Source organism: Neophocaena asiaeorientalis, unplaced genomic scaffold (assembly GCF_003031525.2).
Source record: "Neophocaena asiaeorientalis asiaeorientalis breed wild unplaced genomic scaffold, Neophocaena_asiaeorientalis_V1.1 scaffold223, whole genome shotgun sequence".
NCBI lineage: Eukaryota > Metazoa > Chordata > Mammalia > Artiodactyla > Phocoenidae > Neophocaena > Neophocaena asiaeorientalis.
The window spans coordinates 3,842,022-3,855,639 of record NW_020175045.1 but is presented as its reverse complement, the minus strand read 5'-3'; the positions used below and the strand labels follow the sequence as shown (position 1 = coordinate 3,855,639).

The window sequence follows — 13,618 nt, the reverse complement described above, 5'->3', positions numbered from 1 at the left end:
CCCCGGGCTGTGGGCTCTAGGCTTCCAACACGCCCAGCCCTGGACACGGAGGGGCGCGGGGCAGATAATCCGGCCGCGGTTCCCTCCCTCTAGACCTGGGAAGCAATGATTTGGGAGCACTGTCAGCCAGATGATCTGAAGAGCCTGGGGAGGTACCAGACTGCTGGGGGGGAGGCGGGAACCGAGGACCCAAGTCATCTTCTCGAATTCTCTTGCTTTGCTATGTGCCTTTGGAATAACCTCCTCCGGAAGATTAGCAAGCCTTGCTGCATTAAAGCCACTGCCTTTAGGAGAGCCTCCTTTAATGCATTTATAGCGGAATGGGAAGGGATCTTCACATTCGTTTTCTACCACGCCTGCCATGTGTCCTAGGTGCACTGCAGCACTTTGAGACTGGTCTTCCACTAATGAATGGTAGTGGGTAGAAAACAATATATGACCGAGGATCTTGGGCGGCCGACCGAGGACTGACCTGGGAGCCGGGACCACCAGAAACGCTGGCCCAGAGGTGGGGTGAGGCAGTGGCGGGCATCCAGAGCCTGCCCCGTGGCCCTGGCAAGACTGGGGCCGGTGGGGTTCCTGACCCTCCAGGTCGCCCCTTCCTCCCACGTCGGCCTGCATCCTGCAGCCCCAGGCTGTGAGCGGCAGGCGCCCGTCCCCTCGGAGCCCTGGCCCCACCTACACACCAGGCCGGACCGTCCTCTGCTCTGACCCCTGGCTGCAGGCCAGTCCCAGGCACTGCGGAGGGAGGCGGGGGGCAGGGGGTGCCAGGCACTCAGCCCCTACCCCGAGGTCACTGCCTTTAGCAGGAAAGAGGCCGCAGGCCCAGGCCAGGACAAGACGGCTGGGCCCAGGACGGAGCCCAGGGGCAGGAACGTCGGGCTGGCTGACGCTGGGAGGAGCCTGCGAAGAAAGTATCTCCTCTCCGCAGCCACCCTCCTTCTGTCCTCAGACACGGGTGGCTTCCCAGAGACCCACCCTGGCCACAGTGTCCCGAGAGCCTGCGTGGAGCTGGGCCACGTCCAGGCCAAGCCTCTCACACCCTGGACCAGGAGGGAGGCAGCGCCCGGCAGAGGCCCAGCCTCCAGGAGAAGCAGGAAGGCCCAGGAGCGTCTGGCCTCACCACAGCAGCGTCTCTGAAGAATAGCTTTGCCTAACTTTTGTTCTAATGTTTGGAAACCAAAGGCTCACCTCCCCTAATCTCTCCATATTAGCAGAACTTGATAACAGGTGCTCTGGGGGATGCGGGACAGAGGAGGGGCCAAGGGACGGTGGGCAGCCCCCCCCGCCCCACTCAGTCCCCAGACTGAGACAGGGCTGCCCACAGCAGGCCCTTCTGCCCGGGACCCTCCTCCCCCTGCCTCACCCACGGCCCCTGATCTCCACCCTGGGTGCCCTTAGCAGCCCTCCCCAAGTTCCGGGGAGAAAGGAGACCCTGAGTGTTCAAACACCACCTGGCTCAGGCTCAGATTCTGATGCCTCCACTTACGGGATCTGAGGCCAGTTCCATACAGAACCCTTCTGCAAAACAGAGGTTGTTGTGGCCCCAGTCCCAGGGGGTGGCTGTGAGCATTAAAATATAAAGCACCCCACACAGCTTCAGGACCCAACCGCACTAGCCAGCGCTGCCTTCTCCTCCAAGCCCCCACTGCGGCCTATAATTGTGTGTGTGTGTGTGTGTGTGTGTGTGTGTGTGTGTGTGTGAGAGAGAGAGAGAGCGTAATGCCAGGCCTGACTCTGCCCCTAATGGTCAGTTCCACGAAGGCAAAGAGCCCTGGTGCCCAGCATGGCGACAGGCCCTGGTAGGAGCTCAAGAACTATCTGTTGGGTGGGTGGGTGGATGGGTGTGGGTAGGTGGGTGGTGTTTGGAAGAATAAATGGGTAGATGAGGACGGAAGGATTAACCGCTGGATGAGGGACCTGTGGAACCAGACAGGCAGCTCCACTCTGATGTCTCACTGAGGTTCCCTCGAGGGACACCCAGCCCACGCCTGACAAGAGGAGCCGTCTCCCCGCTGGAACGGACCCGCGCTTTCCCCCTCGCTGTGGAATTCGGGCTGGCCTGAGAGCACAGGTGCATAGAAGGGCTGCAGAGCGAGCGTCTGAGGGCGGCCTTCCCATCCCGTGCCCACTGGTCAGGCGAGGAAGACGAGGCACGCATGTCACCTCGCAGGTGGCTGGGAGGGCCTGGCGCCTGGGGTGGGGGAGGCCTGCCATTAGGCCTCAGGCAGCCCTGGGCTGTGTTTGCTCAGGATGGAGGGTGAGCTGGCTGCTCTGTGCAAGGCTTCCTCCCTCACCCCTCAGGTCCCCCCGGACCCTCCCCCTAGTGGCCCCCAGGCTGCCCAGCGGCTGGCGCGGGATGGAGTCGCTGTTTGCTGTTTTGTGAGAAACCCATTTACTGTCTTCATTGCTTGGGAAGTATAATCTCGAGCCTGCAGCTTCCTAAGGCGTTGCCATGGAGATGAATTTTCTGTCATAAATAAAAGTATTCTGGGGTCAGGAGATCTCAAGCATAACTAGGACAGATTTTGAGGGGGAAAATGCCAGAATTTTTCAAACACGCGAGATGCCGATTGGGCTGCTTTTTTCCGGAGGGTGTTTCTCAGGCTGCTGTGAATTTGGACAGGAGCCCAGCCACCTCGGAAAGTGGGTCTGTCCCCTCACTGTCCCCTCCTCCCCCTGGCAGTGCTGGGGCCCCCAGCCACCAGGTGTTCTCAGGGGAGGTCTGGGGCCCTGGAGATGGTTGGTTCCCAGGGGTCCTGCAGCCACAGGGGGAACCTGTGCTGTGCTTCCTCAGACAGGTCACTTTCCCTCTCTGGCCCTGGACCCAGCTGGCTCACCCTGGGGTCTCAGCACATTCCTCACACCCCCTCTAAGGAGCCGGAGCGGGAGAGGGTGTGACTTCCGAGGAGCCCCTGACCAGTCCCCACATGCAGCCCGTGGAAGTTAGCTTTAGGGATTTCCTTTGTTCAGGGTCACCGCAGGTCGGTCAGGGGGGAGCAAAGTATGCAGGCGAGGGGCCCCTGGACACCACCCAGGCCGACAGGCAGGCCTGGAGCCGAGGGCTGTTTGCCCAACCGCCTGCCACCAGCACTAGGTAAACAGAGCCCTCTGCCCCCAGGGCCTTCCCAAGGTAGCTGCAATCCCAGTGCAGCCCCAGGCGCTGACGGACTCCAAAAAAATGAAGGGGGAGGGAGGAAGGAGGGGGGAGGGGAGGGCCTGCTCTGGCAGGTGATGTCTTTGCAGTTTGTTCCCCAGCATGTGGTCCCTGTCCCCATTTCCCCATCTAGGAGGGTCTACTTCACTGAGAAAACCTGGCCCGGGAGACCCTTAAGATGCCCAGGGGGACGCCCTGAGAAAGCCCTCCTTAACCTACAAATATTCTGCAAACACAGCCCCATCAGCACAGGACAATCCCCCAGGGGGCCCTCCAGGGCTGGGGCTCGGGCTCAGGCCCAGAGAGGGAACGCCTTACTCAGGGTCAAGCGGCCAGGCCTGTGCCTGCCCCCGGTACAGCCTCCCCAGACCTGCTCTCCGCCTGGGGCTCTCTGCCTCGTGATGAGCTGTGACAGTATTTATTCAAGCCCCTCGACAGAGGCAAAAGTTTCAACCTAGAAGGCAGAGCTGCTGGGATGCACAACACCGTCTAGGTCGCCTGGGGTGCTTCCCCACTGAGGCCGAATGGGGGCCGTCCTGGGGCAATGATGGGTCATGGAACGCCTCACCAACGCTGGACGCACAGCCTGGCACCTCCTTTCTCTGCAGGAGGGTCTGTCTCTGTGTGCTTGTGCAGCCCCCATGGCCTCCGTGAGAAGGGTGCTGGACTGCCCACACGCCGCTGAGGGGATTGCAAGATGTGACAGACCTTTAAATGTGTGCTTCCACTTCTAGAAGGATTTTGCACCCAGGAGCCAGAGCCTGCAGGGAGCAGGCCACAGAAGGACCCGTGAGACGGTGGTCTCAGCCAGGTGGACCCTGGGAAGCCAGCAGAAATCAGGGGGTTGTTGTTGTTTTTTTTTTGCGGTACGCGGGCCTCTCACCGCTGCGGCCTCTCCCGTTGCGGCGCACAGGCTCCGGACGCACAGGCCCAGCGACCATGGCTCACGGGCCCAGCCGCTCTGCGGCACGTGGGATCTTCCCAGACCGGGGCACGAACCCGTGTCCCCTGCATCGGCAGGCGGACTCCCGACCACTGCGCCCCCAGGGAAGCCCAGAAATCATGGTTTTGAAGACTATTTAGTAACCTGGGGAGGTGCTCTTCTCACGAGCAGAGAGAAAACATAGATAGAAGCACATACGAGGAGTATTCAAGGGAAACCAGAAAATACTCTGAGGTGAATGGAAGTGAAAACACACACACACCAAAACTTCGGAGATACAGCTAACGCAGTGCTTAAAGGGAAATTTACAACTGCAGACCCCTATGTTACAGAAAAAGAGAGAGATCTCAAATCCATAACTTAATCTTCCATTTTAAGAAGCTGGAACAACAGCAAAGTCAACCCCAAACAGGCAGAGGAATGAAACGATCAAGATTAGAGGGGAATAAAACTGAGGTTATTAACAGAGGCAAAAATCGCGTCTTTGAAAAGATCAACACAACTGATGGAACTTCAGCTACACTGACCAAGAAAAGAAGACTTAAATTACTAAAATCAGAAATGAAAAAAGGGAACATTACTACTAACCTTACAGAAATAAGAAGAATGACAAGGGGACTCTAGACAATTGTGCGCTACGGATTAGATAGCCTAGACGACATGGAAAAATTACCAAAACTGACTCAAAAAGAAATGCCTCCAAGAAAAATGAAGGTCTGTAACAAGGAAAGAGGTTGGATGCAGGATCAAAATCTTCCTACAAGAGAAGGCCAGGCCCAGATGGATTCACTAGTGAATTCTACCAAATATTTTTAAAAAGAATTAACACCAGTGCTTCACAAACTCTTCCAAAAAATATAAGAGGAAGGAACCCACTCTCGTAGAATCATTATTTTTAAGTGTTGATACTAAAACCAAAGACATTACAAGAAAACACAGACCACCATCTTTATGTAGAGACGTAAAAATCTTCAACAAAATATTAGCAAACCAAATCCAACAACGTGTAAAAATAATGATTATACCCCATGACCAGGTGGATTTATCCCAGGAATGCAAGTCTGGTTCAACACACCAAAATCAGTCAACGTTTTACATATATATATGCATTATATTAATAGGGTAAAGAAAAACATATGATCATCTCAACTGATGTGGAAAAAGCATCACCCAGAAAAAATCCAACACCCTTTCATGATAAACACTCAGCAAACTAGAAACAGAAGGGAACTTCCTCACCCTGGACGGAACCCACGGCTGGCACCACAGTTAATGGAGAAAAACTTAAAACCTTCCCCCTAAGATCAGGAGCAAGATAACAATGTCTGCTCCCCCCACTTCTCCCCACTGTACCGGAGCCTCTCACCAGGGCAATCCAGCAAGAAAAAGAAAGAAAACACATCCAGATTAAGAAGAAAGCAGTCAGCTACTCCTGTTTGAAGGTGACATGATCTTGTACATAGAAAATGCCAAGACCCACACCAACATTAGGGCTAGAAACAAAGCAGCGAGGCTGCAGAATCGACACATGAAAACCAACTGCACGGGCTTCCCTGGTGGCGCAGTGGTCGGGAGTCCACCTGCCGATGCAGGGGACACGGGTTCGTGCCCCGGTCCGGGAAGATCCCACGTGCCGCGGAGCGGCTGGGCCCGTGCGCCATGGCCGCTGAGCCTGCGCATCCGGAGCCTGTGCTCCGCAACGGGAGAGGCCACGGCAGTGAGAGGCCCGCGTACAGAAAAAAACAAACAAAAAACAACTGCATATTGATCAATACTCACCAGCAATGAACAATCCAAAAATTAAGTTAAGAAAACACCTCCACTGACAGCAGTGCCAAAAAGAGAGGGGCCCTGTGTGGGGTCACTGACCTCCCTCTCTGACACCTCAGGGCGCTGCCCCGGTGTACACTCTGCTGGGACAGAAATGAATGAATGACCGAATGAACAAACGAACGAAGGAACCTCTAGAGACCCAGCAGCCACAGCCACTGCCCTTGGCATCTAAAATTCGGGGTTTGGTTTTTCCACCCGTCCACCCACCCCGGAGGCAGTCTGGGTGGGTGACCCAGGCTCCTGATTCCAGCTGTGCTGCGGTGGGGGGGACAGGGCGGAGGGCCACAGACTGGCAGAGGAAGGGACGGTGGCTCTGGGGTCAGGGAGAGTTCGCAGGCGGGCTGTGGTGCTGGGCTGAGCCTCTGTCTTGACGAGGCGGCAGGCCTCCCGCTCCAGGTGGCAGCGCCCCTCTGGGAACACAGGTCCTGGCAAGCCTGCAGCTGCCTCTTTCTCTCCAGAAATGCAGCTGTAGGGAAGGCCCACAACCTCTCCATGAGCATCCAAGGACACCTGGGGCCTGGCGGGGTCCGGGGGCTGTGACAGGGATACCCACCCACCCTTCCTGAGGGCCTGCAGGACGGAACACGGACTGGGAAGGACCTGGGGGCAGCGAGACAGAAAGAAAGGGCCAGGGTCCCAGCACCTGTGCCTAGCCAGCCCCGAGAGAGGCCCCCCACTCAAGACACCCGAGGAAGGCGCCAGGCACCCCGAGCTGCCACAGGATGACACCCACCAGGCCCGCGCATGGCCCGTGAGCCCAGCAATCTCAGAGGCGCAGCAGGAAGAGCCGGGAGGGGGCTCCGAGCCAGCCTCTCCGCCGGGCGCCCCGCTGGGCCTCCACAGCCTGCAGAGGGCATGGCCACCCAGAGCCTGGAAGTGCGGAGGAGGGCTGGCCGCCAGGCGGGGGCTCGGCGGCGGCCTGCCCGCTGCACACTCTGGGTTCCTCGTCCCCAGACGGTCAGGATGAGGGCCCAGGGTCCCCAGGTGAGGATGATGGGGGCCAGGCCCCTTGGGAGAGCTATCTGGCAGCGGCTCCCCCGCCAAGCCTGGGCCCTGCAGTGTGTCCCCCGCCTAGAGAAGAGTTTCCATCTGTCCTTACGCCCTACACACCAGAGCCACAAGGGGACTTCCAGGCAGGGCAGCACCTGGTGGAGCCCCAAGGTGGCCGGCCTGGCAGAGACAGGTGCCAGCAAGGGCCGCGGGGCCAGAGGCGCGGGCTGGGGGTGCTTCACCACTAGAGTGCGCCGGGCAGGGGCCTCAGCCGGCGCGCACAGGGACGGTGTCTGGTGCGCAGTCCTCCCAGGACGGCCGCCCCCCGATCGGCAGGCCGGAGGCCAGTGAACACTCCACATTTTTGGCAGCTGAAGGGCCCGGTTGGAACAGTCGCTGCTTTATTCTGCAGAAGCCACAGGCTTTGCATCCCCGGGCCCCAAAGGGGCTGGGGGTGGATTCCAGCCGGCCATGGGGCTGTGGGGGCCGCGGGGTGACGGCCAGCTCCTGCCCGCTGCTGACACCCCCAAGGCCAGGCTGGGCCCTGGCCTCCACCCCAGGGGTGACCCAGGGCTCCTCCCTCAGTGTAGCCGTGACTGACCTGAGGTCCAGAGCCCCAGGGACATAGGGATGGGCTCTGAGCAAACAGCCTGCTGCCCACTTTAGGGGCGCTCAGGGGCCCAGAAAAGACTCTGACCCCAGCCCTGCCTCCCAGGGTCCCAGGCTGGTGAGGAGAAAGACCCAGGAAGGAGCCGTGAGCAGAGCAGGTGGCCTGAGGCCTGGAGGGGGCTCAGCCCTGCAGGGCGGTAGGGAAGCCTCCCGGCCCGTCATCTGCTCTGCAGGCTCTGCTCAGGTGAAGCTCTGTCTCACGGCCTCGCAGCAGGTGGGTGAGGAAGGAGGCTCTCAGCCCCTCCCGTTAGGGAAGGACCAGGAGGGGGCCCGGTGGGCTGAAGGGGGCTCTCAGTCCCTCCCGCTAGGGAAGCACCAGGAGGGGGGCCCAGTGGGCTGCTCCCCTGGCCTGAGGACCAGCTCCTCCCTTGCCCCTCCTCCGTGTAGAGGGCTCCACGGCTCCTTCTGGAGGGTCTGCTCTGGGCCAAGCCCTTCCCTTCACCGCAGAGACCAGCACGGCCGTCCAGCCAAGAGTGGGGAAGTGACCTGCCAAGGTCACACGGCAAGGTCGCCCAAGATCACCTGGTGAGACACCGAGGGTCACACCGCCAGGTGGTCCCAGGCAGGGAAGAGCCCAGCAGAGCCTGTTCCCACACTCCACCTCCAGCTGCCCCCCACGAGTGCCCGGGAAGGGTCTGAAGACAGACCTCTTGATAAATAGCCCTCCCCAGCCTGGGGGCGCTCAGGGCATTCACTCTGCTTCCCAGGCCAGGGGCCCCACGGGACGACGGCTGTCCACCGAGCCCCAGGAACACTGGCTCCTCCCCCTGCGCTGCCCCGCCCAGTCTGCGCCCCAAGACTCAGCAGCAATTTGTACCCCACGGAATGCACAGAGCTGGCGAGGCCTGGGTGGGGGGTCACGAGGCCTGCAGAGAGCACAGAGGAGAGGCCGGGGGTACCTCCCAGCCAGGCAGGGCCAAAGGCCCACCCCAGGTTTCGTACTTCATTCTCAGAGAGGACGGGGGTGGAGAAGGACGGGGTGCCACTTCTTTGGAGGGCAAGGGGCTGGGGTGGCGTAGAGGTGGGCGCGCTAGAAAGTGCGGGTGACAGGTGGCCGTGGAGGGTCTGGGACACGTCCCCGAGTTGCGGGCACAGCCCTGCACTCGTGGTTTTGCTGGGGCTGCCACAGACAGCCCTGTGTCCACAGCATCCTCCCAGCTCTCCAACTCAGCCCCACGCAGGCATCCCCCGACTTCCTGCCCACCTCCGGCAAGGCCACAGGAGGGACCTTGCAGGAGGCGCCAGGCATCGTGTGCACAGCCTGGGCAGACAGCTCTGACAGGCCCCCCAGATGAAGTCCAACTCCCCGCTGCACAATGTCACTCCTGGATCCCCCCCCATAAGCTCTCTGCCCCCAGCCCTTCTTGGGCTCTGCTTTGGGGGCCCAGGTTAAGGCGCCACCCAGCACCCCACTGTAGAGCCACATCTTTGAATGGCACCCCGATTCCTCAGAGGAACCTCTCCTCCCCACTATCTAGTGCTTCCAGTGGAATTCCACCCACACAGACATGGGACAAGGGAGCCGAACCAGCCGAGGGGGCCACCTGAACCCCTCAGTGTTTGATGGGGCGCAGGTAGGCTCGCCTGGGGCCCTCAGGAGTCCTCGGACTGGACGGGCGCCGGGCAGACACCAGAGCTGAGGCCGCAGGGCCTTCTGCCATCATCTGGGAACGGGGAGCTGGCCCGAGACCCTCCGTTCTGTGTGACACAGTGACAGCCCCCCCACCGACATCCTCCAGCACCACCGCCAAGGCCCTCCTCCCCTTCTGGGACATTCCTCCTCCCCAAAAGCACACCAGGCCTTTCTGCGCCATCGCTTTAATGGACAGACCATTCATCAGATGGCTTTGCACAAAGAAAAACTGAGCAGTGTTCTCAGCGTCTCACGGGACGTAAATACACAGATCACACGTTTATACATCTAGCATCAGACACATATCCGCAGCACAGCCTCGAGCAGGCGCAGCCCCAGGGCACCAGCCACGGGGCTGGAGGCAGCGGGCACCCCTCACAGCACCTGCGCAGGGGGCGCTCCCCTGTGGGGGGCCGGGGCCACGCCACCTGCGCCCACCCCCACCCCCACGCGCTCTCGCTGAAAGGCGTCACGCTGCGGCCAAGGCCACACCTGCAGATGCGCTGAAGGTGCTCCTTTACAGAATCTCCATGAACAGGTGAACCCCGGGGACACTATCACCAGAGATGATCCCACGGCCACAAAGGGATCCTGACGGTCTCAGGAGCCCCGAGGCAATGAGGACAGGAGCAGTAGGCCGCGGGCGACGTAAGGCTGACCGTGTCCACCGGTACACGCCGCGCAGACACCGCGGTCAACGCGCTCTGTGGGGTCAGGTCTTCCTCGTCCACTCGGCGTCCGAGGGGATGCACGGCTCCGCCTCCGCGAGGCCACATGCACCAGCAGGACAGCTCCTTTGGCCGGTTCCCGTAGCTTCTGGAATCCCACGGGCAGGCCTGGGATCACCGGCCAGCCCAGGACGCTGTCATCTCCCAGTCATCACCCGGAAGCTCCAGCACCCAGGCCACGGGCCACGGGCCACGTGACAGACAGGACATGGACTCGGCTACGCAACTAGAAAAACGTGGCCACAAATGCTTTTCACATGTATGCATTTTGTTGGTGGGTTTTTTTCCTTTTGGTTCAAAAAAAAACATGGCAGGCTCTCAGGTATATAAAACTGGTAATATTAGACAAAAATACAAACTTCACCTTTACAAAAAAACAAAATCAAAAAAACAACACACACACATAATTTCTGTTGAATACACGTAAAGCGTAACATCTTACCAAAAATAAAGAGTTTAGGTTCTGTCCAAACACCAGCGGCAGCAGCAGGGAGCAACCCTGGGCAGCCACTCCGGAAAGCCACATCCCCAGGCCTGGCCGCAGCAGGTGGGAGGGACTCAGGGCAAGAGGCTTGGGGACGGCATGTGATTGGTTCACGCAGTTCTCTCGAAATGGCTTAAATTAAAAAGTGAGTAAAGTGGGGCAAGGAAGAAACACGTGAAGGCAGAAGCATTTAGGAAATGATGCATAGGTGGGTATACCATGTTTATTTTAATACATCTCATTTGTTTGCATCCTGCTAGGAAAGGTACCGTCCCACCGTCCTGACTGTTACTGCAGCCTGGTGTTATCGGTGTAAATGTCATCCAAGAGATAATTAAAAAAAAAAAAAAAAAAAAAAAGCTAGGCAAAGAGTAGAAAGGAAAGCTTAATAATCACTTTATGGTGTAAAAAAAAATCCACTTAAGGCTCTCAGGAAGGTTTCTGTATAGACTTAAACACTACAGCAAGGAGATGTGGTTTCCGAGACATTCCTGGCTCCTGCGTGCCCCTGCAGAGCCCGGCGGCGTCCGATCGCAGCCTTCAGAAAGCAGGCTCTGTGTCCTTGGCCAAAGCACCTGTGACCACCCTGGAAAGAGATCCAGTCTGCCGAGACGTCTGTCACTTCCATCCCTCGGGGCGTCCCTCCATTCCGGCAAATGTTTAGATATTTTTGTGAGTGAGTTTTGTTTGTCATGTTTCGTGGTTTTGTTTGCTCTTTTTTTTGACAAGGAAGCTTCTTATTGTTTCACCGAGTGCTACAATACTTGCTTTGATGTCACATAAACAACGTATACTGTCTCTTTGTTCTCCAGAGTGTGCATGGAGACAGTTTTCACGGAGGAGAACAAAGACCACGCTGGCAATAAGCACCGTACATAGTAGGTTCAGGAATGTAACACGCCATGTACATCCGTGTCCCGGAAAAGGGCTGCTGGCTGATCCTCACCTCACATCTGCAGGCAGAGGGGAGAGACAGATGCTGAGAGGCCACGAGCACACACACCACTGAGTGACGCCGATTGTGTGAAACATTTAAGCCAATCAGGGGTGTGCACGCACGCACACACACACGCCTCATGGCAAGTCGTAGGATTCAGAGCTTTTATTAAAATTTTCAAATCAAATATGCCTCATTACCCTTTTCTGTAACATCCTGACCAGAATTGGGACTAGGCTCTTGGGATCTCACAGTACACAGCTTCATAGCAAACCCCATTCTCCCATTGTACAGATAGGGAAAACTGAGGCCCAGAAAGGTTCTTATGCCTGTCTCCTCACCTTCTTCTTTCTTCCAGCCTACAGCTTGATGTGATTTCTGGAGATCCTGCAGCCATCTTGGGCCATGAGGCAACCCTGAGGATGGATGCCACCAGCAAGACAGAGGGGTCTCTGTGACCAGGCAGAGCTACACTGAGTTGAGCTAAGAGCAGCTCTTCCCCACCCTGCATCGCCTGTCTGTTGCTCATCCCAGCACTGGTACCACCACATGCCCACAGCCTGAACGCTAGCAGGGAGGCAGGGACGCCTGCCCCTCCCTTTGGGTATCAATCATCAGCTAGCCCATGGAGGCTAAGCCCAGTGGTCATAAACTTGGCAGCACAGGCAGGTATAAGACCAGCCCCTGCACCACACCCTGGGGACCCAAAAGCCAAGGCTGAGCAGTCATTTTGGGGCTGCTTCAAGATCTGTCCACGTGGACCTTTCCTCCCCAGAGGATCCTCCTGAACGGACGTGACCTGCGGGCCTCAGAAACTCCTGACCTGGCAGCGTTCTGCAGTCACACATCACTCAGCTGGAGCCTGGGCTCCCGGGCACCTGTCTCCAAGAATTCCTCTTACAACTATTTGCTTTGGATGCCATGGGCTCCCACATGCCCCGAAGAAAGGACCAGGCTCTGCAGAGCCAGACAGGCCAACACGAAGGCTTAAAACTGCCTCCTCTGTGGTTGCCCACAACCACTTTCTCCTGGGAAGCCCCTCTGAAAGACCACCTTTCCCAGGCCCCCTTACAGCAGAGAGGTGGCCAATGAGATAAAAGCAAAAGTCACTGGGTCCTTTCACCATTGTCCCCAGTCCCCACCATAATCTTTCTTCCAGACCTGGAGTGTAACGTGATTTCTGGAGCTTTGGCAGCCATCTCGGGCCATGAGGCAACTCTGAGGATGGACACCACTCGTCCTGGAAAGAAGTGGGTCCCTGACGATACCCTGAGACTGCCATACATGCTCTGGTCTCCCTACCTTATCTCAACCCTTGTTTCTGGCATGTTATTAGCAGCCAAACACAACTGCCAACACAGTAGCCAACAGCCCTGTACGTTTACAAAGCATTTTCAGACAGGATCTACTCAGCCTTCAACAATCTTCATCTGTAATCCCTCTAAGCCTCAGTTTTTTCATCTGTCAAAGGAGGTGGGTAACCTGTCCGAGGTGATCCCAGCGAGTAAACGTCAGAGCTACCCCACTGCTGCTCAGGGAACCCAGATCACTCCGCTTGTGTGATGCCTTTGCCTCCCCAATCAACAAGGACCAAAGCCAGAGCAGGGGCCCCGGAGCAGGAGGGAGCCATGGGCCAGGTGTCCCGAGCAGCGGGAGGGGAGGGGTTGGGGATGGGAATGCGGAGACCCGCAGCCCAGCCAGACAGCAGAAGCTCACAGACGATCAAGGCCAATCAGGGCGCGCCCTCGCCTTCGGGGTGATTCACTGAGTGATCAGTGGCTGCGCCTCCCACCCCGGGACTGCGGCATGGCCGGCGGCCGGCTCCTACCTGGTGGACCGCGTTAGGTGGGTTTTAACCTTTTTCTTTTCCGTTTTTTACCTGACTCCCTACGCCTTCCTGTTGACAGAAGGGCAGGAAGGGTGAGAGGGCCTAAGGGAGGGCTGTGGGGTGGAAACTGAAGCCGTAAATACCTGGGGTGTTTGTCTTTCTGTAAAACAACTCGATGGCGCTGGCACGGAGACACTTCCTGGTCCCCTCAAGCTGGCCCGACACGGCGGTCACGACGCCGGGCTGCTCTGGGCAAAGTCTGCCCCAGGGGAGGCCAGGACCCTGACTGGCAACGCCGCGGCCAGCGCCCACCACCCGCCGGGGACAGGGCCCTTCCTCGGCCGCATCTCACAGCTCCCCCCACCAGCTGGGCGGGTGACTGGACCCGCAGAGTGGCCAGACCTCCCTCCCTCCCC

At 58.2% G+C, this 13,618-nt stretch overlaps 1 protein-coding gene across 3 annotated transcripts in view; it reads right to left on the bottom strand.

The window, feature by feature from the left end:
- Positions 1-10,642: 10,642 nt before the first annotated feature.
- Positions 10,643-13,618, bottom strand: part of PDGFA (platelet derived growth factor subunit A) — a 16,733-nt gene continuing 13,757 nt past the window's right edge. For 2 of the 3 annotated variants that reach the window (XM_024763536.1, XM_024763537.1), the window contains exon 6: positions 10,643-11,390. In XM_024763536.1, coding sequence (XP_024619304.1) covers positions 11,380-11,390 — 11 coding nt within the window. In that variant the 3' untranslated portion in view covers positions 10,643-11,379. Of the gene's footprint in view, positions 11,391-13,202; positions 13,272-13,618 lie in introns of all 3 variants that reach the window. The other variant, XM_024763535.1, reaches the window with a different exon arrangement.